Below are 23,544 nucleotides of genomic sequence, written 5' to 3'. Positions count from 1 at the left end.
GTATGAAGATGGACGGGATGAAGGACTTATCTTTTCCCAGTTATGAGGTACAGCCTAAACCCTTAAACATTCTTCAGTAAGCAAGACAGCATTAAAACCTTTTGTGGTGCTCAACAATCAAAAAGGGTTCCAAGAAGATCTATTTGAAGATCCATCAAATGACTATTTGAGAGTTGCCTCTAAAACAACTGAGAAGAACAAATGATACAGGGTTCCTTCTCATTCGTCAAAGAGTATCCTCTTGTTGATGCCCTACAAAGCAGCATGCTCCTCAATCAGAAAGCCTAAAAAGCATCCCGAGTAGCCTCAAAGAAGCATTGAAACAAACCTTTGAAGCCTTCCACGTGTGAACTCAGACTCCGAAACCGCAGACGCTATAATTTACACATTCGATGAACCTCGGTGCCCCCTGAAAAAGAGGTCGTTACACAGAATATGGTTTACAGTCACGCTGTAAAACGTGTCCCGGCCTCGTCTAATTAGAAGTGACTGTTTTATGGAGTGCATGACAATGCATGGATTTAAGTGTGCACACATTGAAACATGTGGCAAAGATCAGCCCTGAGCCATCTCTGGAAACACAGGCAGTGTTTATGTGTGTGTGTGTGTGTGTGTGTGTGGTTGCCAGATGAGGTTTGTTACATCGAGGAGTTGAAGCGTAGCTGGTGTGTGTTTCATTCTCTCGCTCGTGTTACGCACCTGTTAAAAGGTTAGAGTGTTAATAAGAAACATGGCATCGGGTCTAAATGTCCAAACTCACTACTACTACGCTACGATTTCCTCACTAACCCACAAAGACATGGGTTGACTTGCTTGCTAATGCAAGCTGAGGCAATAAATGTGATTTGTGGGCGGGGATTAATTACATTTGTAGTGGTGAACCTTTAATAGGAGAAGACTAAATACCTAAAGATCTCACGGTTCGTATCTTCGTCATTCCACAAGGATCGTTCCATTTCTTTTGTTATATGGGGGTGCTCAATGTCTGATTTCACATAGAACTAGCGTTTCAATACGCGTCGCAATAAGTCAATATTCAGCCTATTATGAAGTTAATAATGCTGTAATAAGAAATGTGAAAACAAAGAAGCTTTTGATGTGCGAAAATAAAACACAAAGGTATAAATTCTCTCACGATTCGGATTTGACTAAATTCTTTGTTGGGGGACACGTCTGCATTTTTGTTTGTGTGGCTGGAAAAATACCCCATTCCATTTAAAAACGTTGTATATACCATACATTGCACAAGCGGAGTCACGGTACGCAAATAATGAGGTTGTTATTATTATTATGATGTTTACCTCATGAATCTAACATGCTAGTTTTAAGGATACATGCTATAATGCGTTCTTGTTCTGTCAATGTATAAAAGTTAATCTGTCAGATTAAGACTACTTTGGCACACTGTGGTATAACATTATAGGATTGGCAGTAAATTTTAGACTGTGGTTGATTGTTTAATACCACACACACACACACACACACACACACACACACACACACACACACACACACACACACACACACACACACACACATAGCTTTCCATATACCTTTGTACCTAGCTAACTGCTAACAGACGTGACCCGATGGTTACCCGATTCATCAATAAAGGTGTGTGGGTATCACTCTCTGAGCCCTCACTCTTCAACCAAAGTCACCTGTTTCCAAGGATTATCTGAAAGACTAAATTTAATAGGCATCACCATTTTTTTCTGTTTGTTTTGGCCACACTGAGACGGCGATTTCTGCTAAAAAAAAAACGCAGCTTTCAAAAAAAGCTGATGCAGTTTTTGTCATTGCTGCAACCTTTCAAAAAGCCGGAAAGTGAACAAATGCCAGGTGAAATGAAGCAGGTCTTACGTTTTGTTCTTGCGCAGTACAGGGACGTAAACGATTCAAAATAAAAGTGCGAACGTTTTTAGAGGAAAGCGCCGATTTTTTTTTTCTCAAATCGATCCGGATCGGTGTAGATGTAGAGAGTATAGAGACAAGCTGGAGAGAGTGGGAAATCCTTGAAAAATTAAAGGAGAGGATGTTTAGAAGGGCCTTGAGGAAAACACCCTGAAGGAACTTGGGTAATGAGAATTCAATCAGAAGAAGACTTAATCCTAAAGAGGGCAGTAATGATCCACAATCACCGAAGCAAAAAGAAGATGAACAAGTAGCAGAAGGTTCATCAAGAACCTATTGAAATGTACTCATTTAGATTTCTGCTTTTGGAGGAGAAAACGAGTAAGAAGAACATCAAGAACCAGCTAAGTGATTACATTCAGGTCAGCTCGAAAGATCTCCAGTCCAACAAGTCAGTTTTTACGCTAATTCTTAATTAGCTGGCAATACGTTATTAGCAATGTGCTCATGAGGTTACAAAAGTGCAAGGCTTTGATGACTTATTGTTATGACACAGCAACTTTTGACACCATGGTTTCTCAACAACACACCCAAGATTTGACTCCCATTATTTCCTCCCAAGCTTCAGCTTCGGCCCCCGATCCCCCCAGATTTCTCCGTCCCTGTAATTTGATCTGCCGTCCAGCTGCAGCGTCTTAGCATGAGGTCATATCTGCATCGATATCGTTTTCCTAATAAGCCCTGCATTTTGGCTCGGGTCGCCCGAACGCCGCTGGAACGACTGGAGGTGAGCTCAACCGAACCACGGCCTGTCAGAAGCACCTGGGATGGAACTGGAATGCCATGGATACAAAACATGAGGTTTACTCTGTGCTAATGCAGACGTCAGGGTTGGTGGAGGGTCAGAGTGGAGAACGTGGGCAAGTTTTCAGCACCGAATATACGATCGACTTTAGAGTTGAATCACGGGGTGATTTAAGCTCTACTAATGGCAGTCCATCATGCATGGAGGCCAAATACTGTTTCAAGAGAGACATTTCTTTGCAAAAACGAGCAATAAATATCTGAAATTTACAGTCACACTGATAAGTTACTGTGTCTATTAAGGGGATGCGAGCACACATCCCAACAACAGCCTTGGCCTTATCTGTCAGTGTAAGATACTTCAATATGCTGAATACACACGGATTAAACAACGTTTACTTATTTATGAATGCAAGCTCTTTACCTTTACCTTTATATATATTACAAATGGGATAAATCCTTTCATGACCTTGATTGAATATCTCATCAAACTGTCCGCACGAGTCGTTTTTAGAGCATGCTATAAAAAAAAATACAAAATATAATAGTTTAAGAGTCGAAGATTCCGATTGGAGGAGCCTGATTCGATCTCACAATCGAGACGTTTCGGTTATACGGGGGTCTTCCAATTCTGATTTCACATAGACCTACCTGTTTTCTCCAGCAAACATATTTTTGTTTGTTTTTTTTTACGGTGCATCGATGTTGCGCTGTACTTTTCACCACAATTTAGCCGATTTTATTCGATTTGCTGACATGTGAAATGCAAATCCTGTCTGCCAAGACTTGACAATTCTGATTCGACTATGCAAAATCCTTAGTCGGGGACCCCCTTTATTCAAAATATTAGCATGTGCTGGATCAGGTGCTATTTTATAAGATGCGGAAGCCAACCATGTTACGGACAGCAAATATGAAAGGTTCTTGTCGATTGAAAACCTTTATACTGTAGACATTTATGGCACTTGGCACACCCCCTGAGTGACTTCCACAGCGACATACAGTACAACAACCTCAATTTTGCTGAGCATTTGAGGGTTAAAAGGCTCGTACAAGGGCCTAGTGGTTCTGGGAATTTAACTCATAACCATCCAAGCCAAAGCATATCATCATACCAATTGAAAAACCACTGCTAGCTAATCATAGTCGGAATGGTGTTCACAGTAAACTGACTCATAACCCAACTACAAGGAACTTTCTTTGTTTAATTAGTCAGTGGTGGATGAAGTACACAAACCATGGACTTGAGTTAAATTAGAGATACACTAGGTACAATTTTACAGCAGTAAAAGCCTTCTTTAAACTTTCCTTTGTGTAAAAGTACAAAAGTACAGTAAAGTAAAGTGCAGATACGTGAAAAAGCAACTTATGTACAGTAATAATTTACGTTTACTTCATTACCGTCCATCACTTAATTATTTAAAATGTCCCCCCTTCTCTTTCCTTTACATCTATTCTGCCTCACACTCCTTTTCCATCAAACCTTCTCGCAATTAGTTTTAACAACTAAACCCTTTCCTCTTCAAGCCAATGTAAACATTTTGCGCCTTGCCAATTCCCTCATATGTTTCTTTTCTGATGCAATAGTTTGGCATAAAAGCATTTGAAAAGCAACCTGGCTACTTATTTCTTGTTCTCGTTTCTTTTCTTGTTTGTCCAACAGCGAGGACGTTTTTCAAGCACCGCAGACGCTGATGCGTGTCGACAGCGGCTGCTAATTGGAGTAAATTCGTTTACCTCGGGCGGTGTGTTTGCACAAAATGGCGCGCGCCGTGTGAATAAGTGATGATCGGCAGGGCTGGTATAAGGCCCGACTTTTTGAATCATTTAACAGCACGAGCCACTAATTAGCAGCGAGAAAAGCCGGCTTTCAGCCTCAATTAAGACAAGCCCGTGTCAGTGAGAGGAAAGAGATAGAGGGCACCGGGGGCTTCTGATTTATTTATCCTTTGAGCAGATTCTGGGTTGCAGTGGGCTTTGCCTTTGGATGGTGGTATAGAGGAGATGGAGTGAAGTTCGAGTCTGTGTATTAAGATGAAGCTAAAGATTTCTTCCACGGATTACCCAAACCAGAATTGAAAAATCAAACAACAGTAAAGACTAGGGGACAAATCAATTTCTGGGGGGCTTGTCAAGCAAGGGAGATGGGGGATAGTGAAGTCTAAAAGGGGTCTAAGGGCATCATCCCTCTCCTTTGCATATGATGTTCTCTTGGCATTATATGAAGTGCATCTTCTGAGCTTGAAGCAGCTTGGAGGAAAATCAGCCCTGGGATCTTTGCCACAAGTCACGGAAGTGGATATGGTCAGTCACGGCAGTGGTGCCGCCTTAAAACCAGTTTGCTTTTTGGTGAAGTTCGAACTTAGAAAAAACGTGGAAGAAAAAATGAATGAACCAATGTCTTGAACGTCGAACTATCGTTACAAGAGACTACACCGATCAGCCGTTATAGTTATGACCACCTGTCCAATATTGTGTTGGTCCCCCTTTTGCTGCCAAAACAGTTCTGACCTATCGAGCATTACCAGAATTAAGTCCTTTAGCAATTTAAGCTAAAGTCTGTTGAATCGGACCACACGGACCAGCCTTCGCTCCCCATGTGCATCAATGAGCATTGGCCGCCCATACCCCTGTCCCCGGTTCACCACTGGACCACTTTTTCATAGATACTGACCACTGCATACTTGGAACAGCAAACAGGATCTGCAGTTTTGGAGATGCTCTGACCCAGTCGTCTAGACATCACAATTTGTTAAACTCGCTCAAATCCTTACACTCATTTTTCCTGCTTCTAACATCAACTTTGACAAAATTTTAAATGGCTGCCTAATAAACCCCCCCCCCCCCCACTAACAGGTGCCATGATAAAAAAATAATCAGTGTTATTCACTTCACCACTCATAATGTTATAATGTTATGTCTGATCGGTGTATGTTCTTTCCTTAAAAGCGTCGTCATAGTTTTCAGCGAGTTTTTCCTACTCCATCACAAATAATCTATTAAACACAAACACTTCACATATCCATTTACACCGCACCAGGACCGCACGGTCTCATTTAACGTAATTACACGTGCATAATCAAGTGAAGTCAGTCTTCTTATTAAAAAGTGTCTCACTGCTACTCCTTCCTGCTCCCTAATTCACTCGGACACCGGTGGTAGAGCGGGATATTTTTAGAAACCGTTTTTAAATCTTTGACAGACTTCCTGGCAATGATTTTCCTGTCTGTAGTTTCGAAAGCCAAACTGTGCCCTCTTTAAATGAACGGCATTCGAGTTGACGAGGACGTCTGGGTCACGTTCGGGGGTACGTTTGGCTCGTTTTTAAGCAGCAGGAAAAATCCTGACCCAGTAGCACAGCCTCTGAAATTCAGCCCCTTGAAATGTGTCCTTGATCGAGCAAAAGGTACGAAGCCCTTTGAGCAAAAGAAGATGCACTGGATACCAGTCAAGGCAAGAGATTACAGAAACGCCACCTCTCACCATGGGACGTCCTTCTGGGTCCCTCACAGAAAATGTCCGGAAACTTCCGTGCCAAATTTCGTCCTGCAACACTCCCCCCTCCCCTCCCCCCCGCCTTCATTCTTTTTGGAAAGCCAGACTGCAGGGAAATTAACGCTTGTTCTAGTGGGAAAGGAGGGCAACATGAATTTTGTTTCGCGCCGGCCGTGAAACGCAGCTGATTCCCAGCTCTGAGGTTTTTTTCCGGCTGCCGCTCAAATCCCAGCAGTGTTTATGGATTCTCCAGATCTCATTACAGTCAATGAGCCTGCAAAGACTCGCAGATCAAAGTGAAAAAGACTTTCTGGTGAGTGAGAGAGAAAGAGGAGTGAGCCAAATCAAGCAATTAGAGCCAAGGAAGTTCGTATCAGGAATATTTTAAAAAGCAGGAAGTGGTCGGTTATAAATAAATAAGGAAGTAAATAAAAATGGCAGCACTTGCAAATCATCTTAATCACCAAAACATTCATGGCTACAGTCGGAGTTTTAACACAGAACTGCTTTTCCAGGAGGTAGACAAGACAAAAAAATACTTTTTCATCTAATTCCAAATCTGACACAGAACATCTTAGCTGTTGTTTGTTTAAACATGCTATCCTTTAACTACAATGCTAATATATACAATGCTAATATAGCTAACAATCCACAGACGCATTATGAAACCGTCCGACAACTTGTGCACGATAATCATCGGAGAACGATCCACATGCTTTCACTTTCCGGACCCACCCTACTCGCCAGATTTGGCTCCTGTGGACTTCGCCCTCTTTCAGAAGATGAAGATCCAGCTCGCTCGACTCGCTTCGAAAAGAAGACTTCCAGGACACATTCCAGAAGTGGCGGCAACTCTGGGAGCGCTGTATTCTTATGCAAGGGGACTATTTTAAAGGTAGTAGTGTGCAAACGTAGATAAAAATAAGCACTTTTTGATATCACCTTGTATGGTGTATCGATGAAATATCTGTAGCTCTTTCAGCGCTAGGACAACCTTTCCGCACCTGCTTACCATCTTACTTTAAATGTTCCACTTGAATTATTAGAATGATGTAGTTCAAGTCACTAAGCTTGGCAGATATGGATTAGATTTCATCCACAAAACAAAAGCTGCCTACTTTGTGAAGTTTGGCCTTCTGGACAGCAGAAAGACAGACACGACACTCTGCATTATGGTGTACACTCATCTCTCTTTGGACCTTGGCTTTCATGCCAGTTTATCCTGTTTATCATTAATAGGCATAAACAACCCCAGGTCCCGAGCTCAATTATTTCAAATGTGATTTCGCGGCGGCGTCGTGGCTAAATGCTGCATCCAGGGTAAGAAATCGAGAAAGACTCCTATCGCCATGTGCTTCACAATTTCACACCGTTGTCCTTGAAAGTTTCAGGCTTCAACCAACCTTCGTCTTGTCTTTTCTGTCTTTTACTCACCCTCTTTCTGTCTGTCTACTTTATCTGACGGTTGGCACGTTTCTCTGCTGCCAGGCTTTAAACGACATCATCCACCAGCTGCGAGTGTGAACCACACACACACACACACACACACACACACACACACACACACACACACACACACACACACACACACACACACACACACACAGAGCCATTAAAGGGGCCCCTTTAATTAAAGTAGGCATGTAAAGGTCGTTAAAGGCGAACAGATGGGTCCTTGGTTTACTCATCGTTGCACTCGGCCCCTTTTGTCCTCCTGTAAATATCTTTTTTTAAACGTTTGAGATGTTACAGGTTCTGAACACACACTGAAATCTGGTTTACGCCTGCAATCCTACCATCTCTGGATACTACAGCTGGAGATCAGTACCTCGGATTTACAATGAATATGATAATTTGGTTTGTTCAACTTGTCAGATGGCAGAAATTTCTGGATAAACATCCCAAAAAGTAGGCGGCACACAAGAGAAACTCTTCATGCTGTTGGAGTTGGGTGTCAAAAACAACATACTGCCCCATGTGGTGCTTGGGCCCCTAATACTAGCACCATTTTACTACATGTACAGCAGCTAGCGCCTATTAACAATCAAGCAAGCATAAATAATAACAATTAATCATTCCGATTTGTAAATAGAGTTTGAGAGTATAAACAAATAAATTGAGGAAATCCTGTCATCCGGGGACCTCCTGAGTTTTATACTTTTATTTCTTATAATTTGACTGAAAATAATTGCCTTGCGATACCATACATTAAAATACTTTACCTTTGTTTATTTTATTTGTACAAAGTTATAACACGCGCAGGTGTTTTTCTTTCTTTTTTTAAATTTTTTTTTATTTTTTTACCAAATGTCTTCATAAGCGCTATAATAATTTGTGGGGTGTTTTTGCAACCCCCTCCCCCCTCTTGTGCAAAGCCACGAGTGAAGCCGTAATTACAGCCTTCTCTATACGTCTCAAGGCACTTTCCTTATGTAGACCTGCATTTCAGTCCCTGTGACGTCTCTGGTCCCCATGAGACAGGTGTGTGTGTGTGTGAACTGTGCGACGACGAAGATACGAAGACTTCTACATACACCATAATGCCCATTCTTTCCTATTAGATCTTCATGGTTGTTTAATAAGTCGGCATGTGCAGGTCAGATAGTGAACTTTTTGAAGATAATTAGGACCGTTACATGCTCAGACACTGGACAGAAATACTCCCTGAAGGTGTAAATATTGATATATAAAAATTCAAGAGAGGTTAAGACTTCTCAGTAGGGTTATTTAGACTTTGGCCCCCTCGGCTAGAGCATCAGTTGTGCACCGGTTTAGCAGGATAAATCTGAAAAACGTGTGTCCCAAAATGGCTTGATGCTTTTCAATAATTTTGCCCTCCATCTTGTTGCAGGCCGGCCAACAGTGAATGGATGCAAAATGGTTATTAAATACGTTATTAAAAATAAAAAAATAAATGAAAAAGCTTTCTTAGATTTGTTTGTTGGTAGCTAGGAATAGCTATGTTTTTTATGCAAAAATGTCGGCGAGAGAACATGTACCCCTTTAGGGTAAAATTGTAAAAAACAAAAACAAAACATGTTTTCTCTAACATCTGCACTACAATGACAAGTTTGTGGATATGTGCTTTTGAACATCCCACTAGTCATTTGCTTTTAGAATAACCTCCATTCTTCTGGGAAGATGTTCCACTAGATCTTGTGGAGATTTGCATGACATTCATTCATCACCGAGGGTGTTCAATAGGGTTGGAGCTCTGTAGCAGGCCACTCAAGATCTTCCGCTCCAACCCATGTAAATTTTATCTCCAGCGTGCCTCCAACTTTGTGGAAACAGTTTGGGGAAGAACTACATATAGCTGAAAACTACAGTTTTTTTCTTTTGTATATACAGTGAGGAAAATAAGTATTTGAACACCCTGCTATTTTGCAAGTTCTCCCACTTAGAAATCATGGAGGGGTCTGGAATTGTCATCGTAGGTGCATGTACACTGTGAGAGACATAATCTAAAAAAAAAAATTCCAGAAATCACAATGTATGATTTTTTAACTATTTATTTGTATGATACAGCTGCAAATAAGTATCTGAATACCTGAGAAAGTCAATGTTAATATTTGGTACAGGAGCCTTTGTTTGCAATTACAGAGGTCAAACGTTTCCTGTAGTTTTTCACCAGGTTTGCACACACTGCAGGAGGGATTTTGGCCCACTCCTCCACACAGATCTTCTCTAGATCAGTCAGGTTTCTGGCCTGTCGCTGAGAAACACGGAGTTTGAGCTCCCTCCAAAGATTCTCTATTGGGTTTAGGTCTGGAGACTGGCTAGGACATGCCAGAACCTTGATATGCTTCTTACAGAGCCACTCCTTGGTTATCCTGGCTGTGTGCTTCGGGTCATTGTCATGTTGGAAGACCCAGCCTCGACCCATCTTCAATGCTCTAACTGAGGGAAGGAGGTTGTTCCCCAAAATCTCGCAATACATGGCCCCGGTCATCCTCTCCTTAATACAGTGCAGTTGCCCTGTCCCATGTGCAGAAAAACACCCCCAAAGCCTGATGCTACCACCCCCATGCTTCACAGTAGGGATGGTGTTCTTGGGATGGTACTCATCATTCTTCTTCCTCCAAACACGTTTAGTGGAATTATGACCCAAAAGTTCCATTTTGGTCTCATCTGACCACATGACTTTCTATCATGACTCCGCTGGATCATCCAAATGGTCATTGGCAAACTTAAGACATGCCTGGACATGTGCTGGTTTAAGCAGGGAAACCTTCCGTGCCATGCATGATTTCAAACCATGACGTCTTAGTGTATTACCAACAGTAACCTTGGAAACGTTGACCAGCTCCTTCCGTGTAGTTCTGGGCTGATTTCTCACCTTCCTTAGGATCATTGAGACCCCAGGAGGTGAGATCTTGCATGGAGCCCCAGTCCGAGGGAGATTGACAGTCATGTTTAGCTTCTTCCATTTTCTAATGATTGCTTCAACAGTGGACCTTTTTTCACCAAGCTGCTTGGCAATTTCCCCGTTGCCCTTTCCAGCCTTGTGGAGGTGTACAATTTTGTCTCTAGTGTCTTTGAACAGCTCTTTGGTCTTGGCCATGTTAGTAGTTGGATTCTTACTGATTGTATGGGGTGGACAGGTGTCTTTATGCAGCTAATGACCTCAAACAGGTGCATCTAATTTAGGATAATAAATGTAGTGGAGGTGGACATTTTAAAGGCAGACTAACAGGTCTTTGAGGGTCAGAATTCTAGCTGATAGAAAGGTGTTCAAATACTTATTTGCAGCTGTATCATACAAATAAATAGTTTAAAAATCATATATTGTGATTTCTGGATTTTTTTTTTTTTAGATTATGTCTCTCACAGTGGACATGCACCTACGATGACAATTTCAGACCCCTCCATGATTTCTAAGTGGGAGAACTTGCAAAATAGCAGGGTGTTCAAATACTTATTTTCCTCACTGTATATGCTGTACTGTGTATGTTTGTACTGTGTCTTTGTTTCGTATTTGCAATTTTTTTTGCTGCTGCATTCTTTGTATTCGATTAACAACTGTGCCAGGAAACTAATGCAAACGCTTCCATTACCAGAAATCTCAAAGTCCACAAGGAACTTTGGAAGACTTTCGAATTTTGTCGTCACAAACAGACTCCATGATGAGTCCTTGAGCCTCCGGTAACCGTAAGCGAACATGCTTTCCTTCCTCGCATTCCTGTTATTAGTGACAAGTCGCGTTACGTCGCCCCGATCCTGATCCGCTAATGCAGACACAAAACAAATTAGAGCCGAGCCGCTATTAACGCTCGGCTCCCTGGAGGAGACCGAGATGATATTAAAGTCATCCTCCCACTGCTGCAACACACTTGATGATGGACAGGTAAATTAGGAGAACAAGGGAACAACCTCGACACTGTTTACATTGGAAAAAGAGAGCAAGAGAAAAGAGGAGATATACTGAGCTGGTTTCTACTAATACCTCAGAAGACACCATGTTTTATTCTTTCTCTCGGGTATAGGCGATGTTTCTGTAGGCAAATATTGTTGCTGGCTAATAAGCAAATTTAGATTTAAAGGAAAAAGAAATAAAAAAAAGATATTCTCTTTCATCAGCCAATCATAAAGCAGTACGGCAGATCCTGAACTCACTATGGGCTCATATTCTTGTTTTTTTTTACACAAAAACTCCTCATCTAGTCAAGACTTGCAATCTTATTTCTAGCCATAAAAATCTTATTGGTCTTGTTTTGATAATAAAATACTACCCAAGAGCCGATTGCGTAAAATTGTTCTGATTGGTTTAGGATTATTGATCTTTTTTCCTTACTTAGTTAGTAAAGTTACCTTGAAATTGAGCCTAATTACCATCAGAGAAATCATTTGAGACCTGCTTTGTATCTTTTAAGACTTGATTTAAATAAAGCGGTAATAACTGGTTGTAAGGTTGCCCTGTACAAATGCTCAGTAATCACACTTGAAAACATTATCCAGTATTTTTGGAACTTTATAGAAAGTACTGATGAATTTTTATTTCTCTGTAGTGTAATTTCAGTTTCTCATATTGAAAGTCTTTCAGTGTTCAGTTCATAATGTTTTATGTTGCAATACGTTTTTTGAGAAGCAGTAAGTAATGATTTTGCTTTGTTTTTACAAGAGGGTCTTTATTTAAATAAATAATTGTTGACTACTTTTCAGAATACGCATAAATGCTTGATCGTGAATTTAATAGTAATCTTATATAAAATATAGAATATATAGTAGACAGAATATATATTGCTGATGATTCTAGTTTGGTAGCTCTGGTCTGGTTTTTCACACGAATGTTACTCAGACTAAATAACTGTTTGATGCTTATTGTAAGACATTTTGTTCTTCTTTAAATCCTAGATATGTTTTCGCATTTAATGAAATCTTACCAAACGTAATTCTCTTACTGCGCTGGCAGATTTGACTTGTTTCTAATCGTTATCTTCTTATATCATGCACTTCTTATATTTTGACAGCTATTTTTTGCATTGTGGAAGTCAGGAGTGGAACCAGAGGTGTTTTTTTCCTGTCGTATCTCATCCACTACATACAATTCGCAATGTTTTTCCGTTCACCACATTTGTAACGAGTGGTTATTTGAGTTAGTGTATGCTTCCTGTCAGCTTGAATATGTTCAGCTGGCATTTGGCAGGCGCAATTAACCAGAGCGAAATACATTGATCTCATTTAAACAACTGAGCAACTATGAATGAGATCAATATATCAATTTCATCATGGACAGCAAATTTGAATAAAGAGCAAATGTGAAATTCTGTGTGAAACTGGGTAAATCTGTCACAAAGACGTTTGACATACGGCGATGTAACAAAGAGTCGTTTGAATTGTTTTGAGTAGCACTTGCCCTTCAAGAGTAGAAGAACATCACTGGAAGATGATGAGAGATCAGGACTGAGATGTCGAAATCATTCAGCAACTTGTGCACGATGATCTTCGGAGAACGATCCACATGATCTCACTTCCGCACCCACGTTACTCGCCAGATTTGGCTTCTGCAGACTTCGCTCTCTTTCCGAAGATGAAGATGAAGTTCGAAGGTCCCCGTTTTGACATCATTGCGTTTTGGATATCAGGTGCGAATTTGCAGCAGGTGCTTGACACACTCCGAAAAGAAGACTTCCAGGACACATTTCAGAAGTGGTAGGAACGCTGGGAGCTCTGTATTGCTGTGCAAGGCGACTATTTTGAAGGTGATTGTGTGTAGACGTAGATAAATAAAGTACTTTCTTGAAACTTTTTAAAACCACCTGATACCACATACATCTATAGTCCAAGTTTATTAAAAGGCTCCTGACTCACCCAGAGATACAGTCTGTATAGTACATAGAGGTTAGAAGTAATCACCTTTTAGCATCACTACCAGAAATCCTCAGGGCTCCGTCCTCGGCCCACACTCATTCTTCTGTGCCAAACTGATTACACACAACACCTTTCCTTTCCTTTTCTTTCCTTTTCTCCTCTAACGCAAGACATCAGACTTGGCACAGAAATAAGATTTTCACAAAAAAAAGCCACACCTGCACACCTGAGTGCGATGTAAAGATTTGCCATGGTGGCTCCCAAGAGGCCGAGTCCTTCTGTCGAGAGCGTTTTGGGACAGAGAGGAAGTGTGTGAGACCTCCATCTGGTCCTCCTTGCTGTGACCCCGGAGGAGCAGGCGTCATGGCAACGTCCCCCTCGCTCAGCAGCGTTTTCGAAGCCATTAATACGTCCATTTCTGTAAAAAGCAGGAAACGGAAAGGAGCAGAGATTATAATAAGGAGCAGATGGCAGGACCAGCGGGGGGGACTTGGAGGTCATGGCATTGGTCTAATCAATAAATAAAAGTTTTATTGTTTTTTGGGAAAATTTATACTTCATACAAGACGAGTCCTGAATTCCCAGAACTGCAGGTGTTTTAAATGCACTAACAAGACACGAGTACTTAGAAGGGTTTGTATATTGGGTACTTGAGGAACTGTGTGTACTACCCATAATGCATCACAAACATAAGGCTTTGTGTAATTAAGTAAAATATTAACAAAACGTTTTGAAGCGTTTGATAATCTGCATTATCTGATAGGGGGTCAAACGTGTTTAGGGTGCCTGTGTGCTGTCTGCTAATTAGCTCATTACCTAGCAGACTGTTAGCTGAAAACACAATATGTTCCCAACTCCACGTTTTCTAGATTTTTCTAGATTCTGGAATGAAAAAAAAATAAGCATTTTTCCACTGCTAATCAACACCAGCCAAATGATCTAGCTAGCTAATCCCCTTTATTTGAAAACAGCTAGCTAGCAATATAAAGTATTTAACAGAATGGTCCAGTATAAAGAAAACCCAAAAATCTGTCTTTGTGCAATTTGAAAAATACCTCACAGCCTTCACCATATGGCGACTTTTAGCAGCGTGAGTATAAAGTTCTCTTTTTTCACCATAAAACGTGTAAAATATGGCCGCACGACTCGATCCTGGCGCCTTACCAGTGCTCTCTAGTCTAATTAGGTCTGATTGCACAATCAACTCTGACCAAATGGCTCATCATATGGTTTGGGGCGTTACTAGGAAAAAAGCTCGGGAAAGCTACGTGAGGGCTTGAACCAGCAATATTCTAATTTACCGAGTTGCTGAAACATGAAAGTACGAAATTATTGGGTTTCTAGATTTACTGATTTGATGTTTTACGCCTGACCATAGATTGGTCATTCTATTCCGCATTTACTGCTCATTTGATGTTATAAGGAGCTCCACTCTTCAGTAAAGAGGTTCCACTAGATATTATGGAGATTTGTGGAGATCCATTCAGCCACAAGGTATGAGTAAAATCAGGTGCTGATGTAGGTAAGGTGCGGTCCAGTCAGCAAAAACAGGAAATAACTTGTTTCATGGATGTATAAAAACATTAAACACAGCTATAACTGTATAAGTGCACATCTGGAAAGGCTCCATCAATGCTAAAAAGTATGTGCAGGTTTTAAAGCAACATATGCTTCTATCCAGTGTTTTTCTTGGTAAGGCCTCGTATATTTCATTAAGAAAATGATAAACTGCATACTGCATCTATTTTCCCAGAGGTGTTTGTTGGTTGCTTTTCCTTCACTCTATGGTCCAACTCATCCCAACCCATCTCAACTGGATTTAGATCGGCTGATTGTGGACGTGGGGTCATCTGATGCAGCACTCAATCACTCTCCTTCTTGGAGAAATTGCTCTCACATAACCTTGAGGTGTTTGGGGTCATTGTAGTGGTGGAAATCAAATAATGGTCCCAGTAAGTGCAAACCATGTGGGATGGCATGTCACTGCAAAATGCTGTGGTAGCCATACCGGTTAAGTACGCCCTTAAGTTTGACTAAATCACATCCTCCACCATGCTTCACATTGGGAACCACAGATCCAGGAACCTTCTGTTTACTCTCTGTACAGCTAACGAAGACACGTTGGTTAGAACTAAAAATCTCAAATTTGGACTTATCAGACTTATCAGTTTTCCACTGATCTAATGTCCATTCCTTGTGTTTCTTGGCCCAAGCGAGTCTCTCTTCTGCAAGGCCCGACTCATGCAGTCTCCACTGAACAGTTGATGTTGAAATATGTCTCCCACTTGGTCTTCAAGAAGCCTTTATGTAAATCTGCGGTTTCTGATTCTGGTAATTCTAATAAACTTATCCTCTGCAGCAGAGGTAGCTCTTGGTCTTCCTTTCCTGGGACGGCCCTCACTGAGCCTGGCGCATCATAGCATTTGATGGTTTTGTAGAATGTATTTGGGGATGAATTTAAATCTTTATTTTGGATTGACTGACATGAATGTCAAAATATAGATTTACTACCACAGTAGTTGTAGTAGCAATAATAAAGCTGCTGACTCTGCACTTTACGTTTCCTCTGCACAAAAGAAAAACTGATGGTCTAAGGCACATTAAGGATGCAGGAAATGTCACAAATGAATTCACACATCTGTGAATTGAAAACCATTTTATGTAACTACCTCATGATTTATATTTTTGCCAAACTTTAGTCAAAGTTAATTGGACAGGCTGAAATATAAAACATTCTTTTTTTTTTTTGTATATTACATAATTCCAAACATGTTCTTTCACAGTCTGGATGTCATCAGTATTAATGTAAAATGTTGAAAATAATAAAAATAAGGAAATATACACACACACACACACACACACACACACACACACACACACACACACACACACACACACACACACACACACACACACACACACACACAACTCTAATGCTTATTTAAAGTCTGAGTTGTAGCGTTACCCCCGAAGACAGGCATTTGTTTACCGTCAGGTCAGAGGTGTTGTCATGTGGTGACCGCAACTTCTCACATTTAATATGGAGAAGAAAGAAAACAAACAGATCTCCCTCTCTCTCTCTCTCTCTCTCTCTCTCTCTCTCTCTCTCTCTCTCTCTCTTTTTCTGTATCTTTCTTTCTGTGTCTCTCACTCGTTGTTTCTATGGCTTGTTATTTTTAATGGCAGGTACACATAGGATTTGGAGCTTCTGTGGTCGGTGTGTGTGTGTGTGTGTTGTCACAGCACTGTCGGTAGAGTGTGTGGAGTTGTGCTGTACACACTGAGTCCCTTGTGTGTGTGTGTGTGTGTGTGTGTGTGTGTGTGTGTGTGTGTGTGTGTGTGCGTGTGTGTGTGAAGACGGACTCCTCCTCACAGATGGGGCTTTAATTAACACATGGGCTCTCTCATCACAACACCGTGGCCAGGTGTCGCCCTGGAAACCGTCTCCATGCTGGACGCAGGGGACACACACACACACACACACACACATTAGCATGAACATACAGGATGACGACGATGATGATTATCTGAATGACGATGATTAGTACAATTTTGATTATTATGTACCTGCCATACACGGGTATTTTGATTCAATCAATTTTTTTTTATTTTTTATTTCTGCAGCCTGTTCAAATAAAATTGAAACGAAAGGAATGAAAATCCATGCTGATGGAAAATTGTGTAATCGCTCAAATGACGTGTGGAACCCAGTAGGGGGCGAAAGTTTGTCATAAACTATTACGTCAAACGCCTCGAATAGAATAAGGCTGGAGACTGTGTATTGAGCGATCAAGATGAAAAAATAGAAGCAAGTTCAATGGCAAAGAACAAATACTCAAATGTCTTCAAACATCCGTTGGTTTTATACAAGCCAGGTTTCATGAAAACGGTCGCTCGCGTGGCCAGCTCTGGCCCCGCCCACAACAAACTTCTAACCTAGAATAATTGCGGAAAGAAAATAGTAAGTGAGTCGCTGAAATGCGAATCAATTTTCACAGTTTAGATACGAAAATTTCTAGAAGTATAACTTAATGGATTGTTGATTCAACATATTGACAGCAACCGTTGGAACTTCTGTAGAGCAATTTTTTTTATTACTACTTTTCGTACAATACAAAAATGTTCATGAAAGCACACCAACCGTTACTGTAGGCTATAAACTGTTCCAACAAATGACTCAGTAATACCCTATTGTAAATGCTGATTTCATGACCCCTGGGAACTACTTAACCTCACACATCCACAAGAACTCATCTAAAGTTGAATCTTCTCATTTATCTGGTATAATTCCACATTTTCCCTGAGGTGGTCTGAAGTTGTCGCGCTACTGTAATCGCGTCATCGGGTTCGGCGCTCCTGTTGGTTCTTGGTTTGACGGTCTGAAACCTTCTGGACACCAGAATTTCAGTGGAAAAAAACAAACTATTGCACGCTTTTTTTTAATCAGCTGTCTGTCTGAACAAACACGGCGATTAAACACTACAGATTTTAGCCACGGATCATCAATCTTTATATCTTTATAAGAATCTTATAAGAATTTGAACTTATGCCCTTCCACTGTTTTATGCACTGAGCTACCACATTTACGGATGCTTTTCAGACTCGATCTTTACTTTGCCTTGACCCTCTAAAGACTTGAGCTCAACCTAGTCCTGGTGTTTTGTCTTGACATCGATGACCTTGACCTCACCCCCAAACAGAATGAGTACTGAGGACGGTGTAGCACTTCCGATTCATGCTAACACAGCCCAAAGAAATAATCATGGTGATGCTACGTTTCTAAAACATGTCCACACGATCCAAAGGTTGTTTGTGTTTTCCTCAATGTTTGTAGCGCCAAAGCGCAGACGCTACAGTACGTCTCTCAAACTTTGCCTTTGATCTGTTTTCTGAGGTGAATTAAGTTTCACACACTTGCGTTCTCTTCCTCCTCTCCAACACACACACACACACACACACAAACACAGATCCTGTCTCTCTTGCTTTTCTTCTCCGTCGCCTCGGTTGTTGCTGTGCGTGGAGCTGACAGCTCCTCCCGAGCGAAGAAGTTGGTGACATTCTTCCCCGTTCCCGCGACATCTGGCCACAAACGAGCGCGTCAAATCCCACCCAGCGGCTGCTTAAAGGGTGCCAACTGCCGGTACTTCCCATTAGGGCCCTAAAGACGAGCACTTCAAACGGCACGCGCACCTTGGGAGGGACTTGCATCATCATATTTTAATCGAACATGTGGCTCCTTCGCCGTTGTCCCGCGTCCAAATTGCAATAGTGAATTCTGTCCAGCTGTCGGGCTACAAATGGGGCTCAATTATAGTGCCGACGTGCACCTCTGTTTCCCTCACATTCCCTCTCTTCTTCTTCTTTTTCTTCTTCTCGGCTTTAATCGTTAAACAAAGTGAGTCGGACTCGTCGAAGTCGCTTTAGGGTTAAAACCTTTGTCGGCGTGACGGCTGACATCATGCGCGCTGACACCGTTCGCTCTCCCGAGTCCACACGGTTAAGACAGAATCTGTCGTCCTGCTAGCGGAGCGTCTGCCATGTAACAGCTCCATGTTCGCTTTACAAACAAGTTTGGTCATGTTTTATTGATGCCACTCGGAAGTGTTTGTGCCAGGTTTGTTTTTTCGGGGTCGTGTTTACTATTCAGTACTGTTCGCAGTCAATTATTTAGATCCTCCAATATTTTTTTTTGTTATATCGGCTATCTTGCTGAACCGGGAAATTGTTGCTAACTTATGAATCAAAAATTACATCAATCTAAGGTGGAGTTTTTTTTGGGTTTTTGCGTTTGCTTTTTTAAAAATATTTCCTTTACACATTCTTAACAATCTGTAGTGAGAGCAAGGTGGATGGTAGATGGATAGGTGTAAAGGTATAAAGATGGGTAGATGGATAGGTGTAAAGATGGGAAGATGGATAAATGTAAAGGTGGGTAGATGGATAGATAGATAGGTTTAAAGGTGGGTAGATGGGTAGATGGATAGGTTTAAAGGTGGGTAGATGGGTAGATGGATAGGTGTAAAGGTGGGTAGATGGGTAGATGGATAGGTTTAAAGGTGGGTAGATGGGTAGATGGATAGGTGTAAAGGTGGGTAGATGAGTAGATAGATAGGTGTAAAGGTGGGTAGATGGGTAGATGGATAGGTTTAAAGGTGGGTAGATGGGTAGGTTTAAAAGTGGGTAGATGGATAGGTGGATAGGTGTAAAGGTGGGTAGATGGGTAAATGGATAGGTGTAAAGGTGGGTAGATGGGTAGATGGATAGGTGTAAAGGTGGGTAGATGGATAGATGGATAGGTTTAAAGGTAGGTAGATGGGTAGATGGATAGGTGCAACGGTGGGTAGATGGGTACGTTTAAAAGTGGGTAGATGGATAGATGGATAGGTGTAAAGGTGGGTAGAAGGATAGATGGATAGGTTTAAAGGTAGGTAGATGGATAGGTGTATAGGTGGGTAGATGGATAGGTGTAAAGGTGGGTAGATGGATAGGTAAAAAGGTGGGTAGATGGGTAGATGGATAGGTGTAAAGGTTGGTAGATGTATAGCTGGATAGATTTAAAGGTGGGTAGATGGATAGGTGAAAGGTGGGATAGGTGTAAAGGTGGGTAGATGGAAAGGTAAAGGGTGGGATAGGTGTAAAGGTGGGTAGATGGAAAGGTGAAAGGTGGGATAGGTGTAAAGGTGGTTAGATGAATAGATGGAAAGGTGAAAAGGTAGTAGATTTGTTTTCATTAGTCACCCTGCTAATGCGTCTTTGATGTTTGCATATTGATATTATCAACATGTTCCACTTTTCCAACTGCCCTTATCTGATGTGTTCTTTATTAATACAGGTTTCACACCCAGAAGGTGATGACTAGGACACAACTTTTGCTTAGCACTAAGAGAGAGACAGAAAGCATAACGTTTTCTGTTTGTTTCACCAAATCCCATGTGACAAGCTGCGGATCTGGAATAAACGAGCTGGCACGATGCCACCCCTTCTGAAAAAGCCGTTTATAACATACACTCATTCACATATTGATGTGGAGGTTATTATCCTACAAAAAAGCAAAAAAAAAAGCTTCTTGCTTTCTGTCACAGCACGTCAAGTGTTTTCCAAATTTGCATAATTTGCGCTACGTGCTGCATAACAAAGCGCTACGTGTTGCCCAGAGATGGAAATGTGCCGCTTAGCATGTGATGGCATTCGTTTGTTTTCTCATTAGCTAGCGTTAACTCGCATTTGTTTCCCACCGCATGACAAATTCCGAAATCTGATTGGTCGGGAGGCGAGGAGAGACAGGAGCGACGAAGAAAGAAATGCTTAACAGTTCTTCAGACGTTCGTTAGCGTTAGAGGTAGCAATAAATGGATACAAAAAAAATCATCTCTTTCTTTAATTGTTGAAAATGTTTAGTGGGTAATTGTCAGGGAACTGCTGTGGGGTGTGGAATAAAACACTTCGGAGACGGAAACGCTGATTATTTTGATATGGAAAGGCGGAGACGATATAATCAGTGCCGGATCAGACGTGTCTTGTCTAACGTCATGGTCACATCTCTTAACTTCCTGTCTTGACTGTCTCGGACATTCGAATGAAAGCCTGGTTCATATTGTTGATCACCGATTTCCTTTAAACTACATGTAAAGACGAATATTTTACAGACATCGACATCAAAGCCTCGAAGGAAAGCAAGACCTTCTTTTCTTCTTTTTATCAGAATTACTGTCAGTCACCGTTTTATTATATTTTTGTCCAGAAATGTTTATCAAATTATTCCTAATAGTCATTGGATTTTCTCCCCGATCGCATTTCTTTGTTAGCATAAACTACATGTTGCTTAAAACCGTTGCTTTAACCAATCAGATCGCGACTTGGTCACTCCAAGGCGCCTGATGGGGCTGAGTGGAGTGACCAAGTCTCGATCTGATTGGTAACGACAATTTACCCTAATTTCAAATCCCCCAAAAACGGGGTGATGAGGTTAATATTGATACTTCTGCGAGAGATGATGAATGTGGGGGGTGCAGCTGTGGCTACAGTGAAAGGAGACTTGTTGAATTGTGTTCATTGGATTATACTGCATTTCTCTAGAATATCGGTGGCGTCTACAACCGTCATAATGAAGAGGTGGATCGGATCAAACAGGACATCGCTGAAGGCGTAAATTAGCATAAACTGACTCCTTTATATCAATAAATTGCTTATTTAAAGTAACATATCACACCTGATGACATCGAAAAATCTGTTCAATGATTCAAAAGCATTAACGATCATCCCGGTCACTATGGTGATATGATGCCTCACAACTTCCTTTCCCCTGGTGTGATGTCATTTATTTAAACGTTCCCTTTTTATTTTTTTTATTTCCCTTCGGGTGCGGCGCATTTCCCTTTACAAAGCCTGCGAGCATTAGCTGAAACATTACAGCGCGCAGCATGTGTTTGATTAAAAAAGTGTAAAGTTACAAATTAGTTAATAAAATCGTTTAGGCCCGATCACTGCAAATGGTGATAAATGCGTTCCATATGCTCTCAATAAAAAAAAAAAAAAAATAAAAAAAAGGAGGCAAGTGCCATGTGCCAGTCCCCTCTGTCTTTTCTCATAAACAAATAAATTAAAACAATTACCGCCGCTCCCGCCCTTGCGCTCTGTTACGAGCGCGCTGCCGGATAAAAGATGCCACAGCTTCCATTTCATCAAACTGCTGCCTGTCTGTATCTGGAGTGGACAGAACGTTCCAGATGTTCGCGGTCGAAAGGGCTTCTTCCTCTCTTTCATCCTCTCGATCGCTTACAACATTCCACATGTCGACGCTTTATGACTTGGGATTACGCGCGTCCTGGCGTTAGTGTTCTCCTTCTCTACTCCTGCGTTACCGAGCGTCAACGTTTTCCTGGAGAACGTCAGAGACTCCTGATCGGTTCTGGAAGTCATTAAAAAAAAAAAAAGCACTAGCATTGCTGCTGCTCGGGGATCTGTGTGTTGAGATGATCCCCAAAAAACGTGACCCCAGATCAGATGTGTGAGGCTTGAAGTCAAGTATTTTTGTTCTTGACTGTTCTAGATTTTTATGTGAAAGCGTGCTTCTTATTATCTATAAATTATATCAGGTATAAGTTGCAACAGTATCTTGAACTACAAAAGCCCTTGTGTGAGCATGAAATTGATGCATGCGAAGACTAATTCGCTAATTCCTAGCAAAGATTTATGAAAAAAGGAAGAAAGTAGCAACCAGAAGGCAAAGATTTCGATATTCAGCATGAAGCTCCCACCACCATGCTTCACCGTAGGGATGATCGGTTCTTATTCTCCAACTTTGCCAGCCTTCTAATTAAGTCTGGGCACTTTGACTCGGTGTGTTTGCTACCATTTCAATAAATTACACACAACCGCGAGCGGGTTTATCGCTGAGTCAGCTCTCGTGTGGCGCGAACCCGATGTCTCCATGTCTGGAGGGCCTGGCTGTAGCGTCACGTCATTACTCTTCATCTAAAGGGGACGACAGCCAGAGCAAGGAAGTGAGAAGTATGTGTGTGTGTGTGTGTGTGTGTGTGTGTGTGTGTGTGTGTGTGAGTAAAAAAAAATTGCCTGCAGGGTTCTCACACCGATCTGACCTAACCCCCCCACACACACACACCGACACACACACATACCAGGCCCAGGGTGATGCGATATCAGCTGAGATGTCTGTTTTCCTTCGCTCAATCATTAGCGTGAGGCCGTGCGTTTTTTAATGGCCCAGCCAGTGTGAGGGAGGACAGAAATTTCACGATGATGGTGCATTTTTGCCGCTCTTTCTGATACGCATGATAGAGAAGGGAAGCTCGAAATGAAAAAATAAAGAAGAATAAATGCACAACAGTAATTTATAATTAAGGGCCTATTCGCAAGCCGCATTGAAGGTGAAATTAATAATAAAAAGATTTATAGATAAAGAAATGAAATAAAATGAAATTAAATACATATAATATAAAATATAATAATGAAGTAGATTTTTCTGCAAAATAAAATGTCATATTTTGCGTTCCATAAAGCGACTGGTAGAAATGAACCCCAAGGAATCTATCACAGATTACATTTATATTTTGAGGAATA

The 23,544-nt window shown here is 41.3% G+C and overlaps 1 protein-coding gene across 1 annotated transcript in view; it reads right to left on the bottom strand.

The window, feature by feature from the left end:
* Nucleotides 1–22,382, bottom strand: part of cpxm1b (carboxypeptidase X (M14 family), member 1b) — a 48,634-nt gene extending 26,252 nt beyond the window's left edge. Inside the window, exons 1-2 of the mRNA XM_083566490.1 lie at nucleotides 22,077–22,382; nucleotides 13,683–13,882 (exon numbers count right to left, since the gene is read on the bottom strand). Coding sequence (XP_083422616.1) covers nucleotides 13,683–13,882; nucleotides 22,077–22,227 — 351 coding nt within the window. The 5' untranslated portion in view covers nucleotides 22,228–22,382. The remainder of the gene's footprint in view (nucleotides 1–13,682; nucleotides 13,883–22,076) is intronic.
* Between the last annotated feature and the right edge of the window lie 1,162 nt (nucleotides 22,383–23,544).

Source organism: Silurus aristotelis (assembly GCF_946808225.1).
Source record: "Silurus aristotelis genome assembly, chromosome: 17".
Lineage (NCBI taxonomy): Eukaryota > Metazoa > Chordata > Actinopteri > Siluriformes > Siluridae > Silurus > Silurus aristotelis.
Note: the sequence above shows the minus strand (reverse complement) of the source record. Positions and strands in the feature narration are given on the sequence as shown.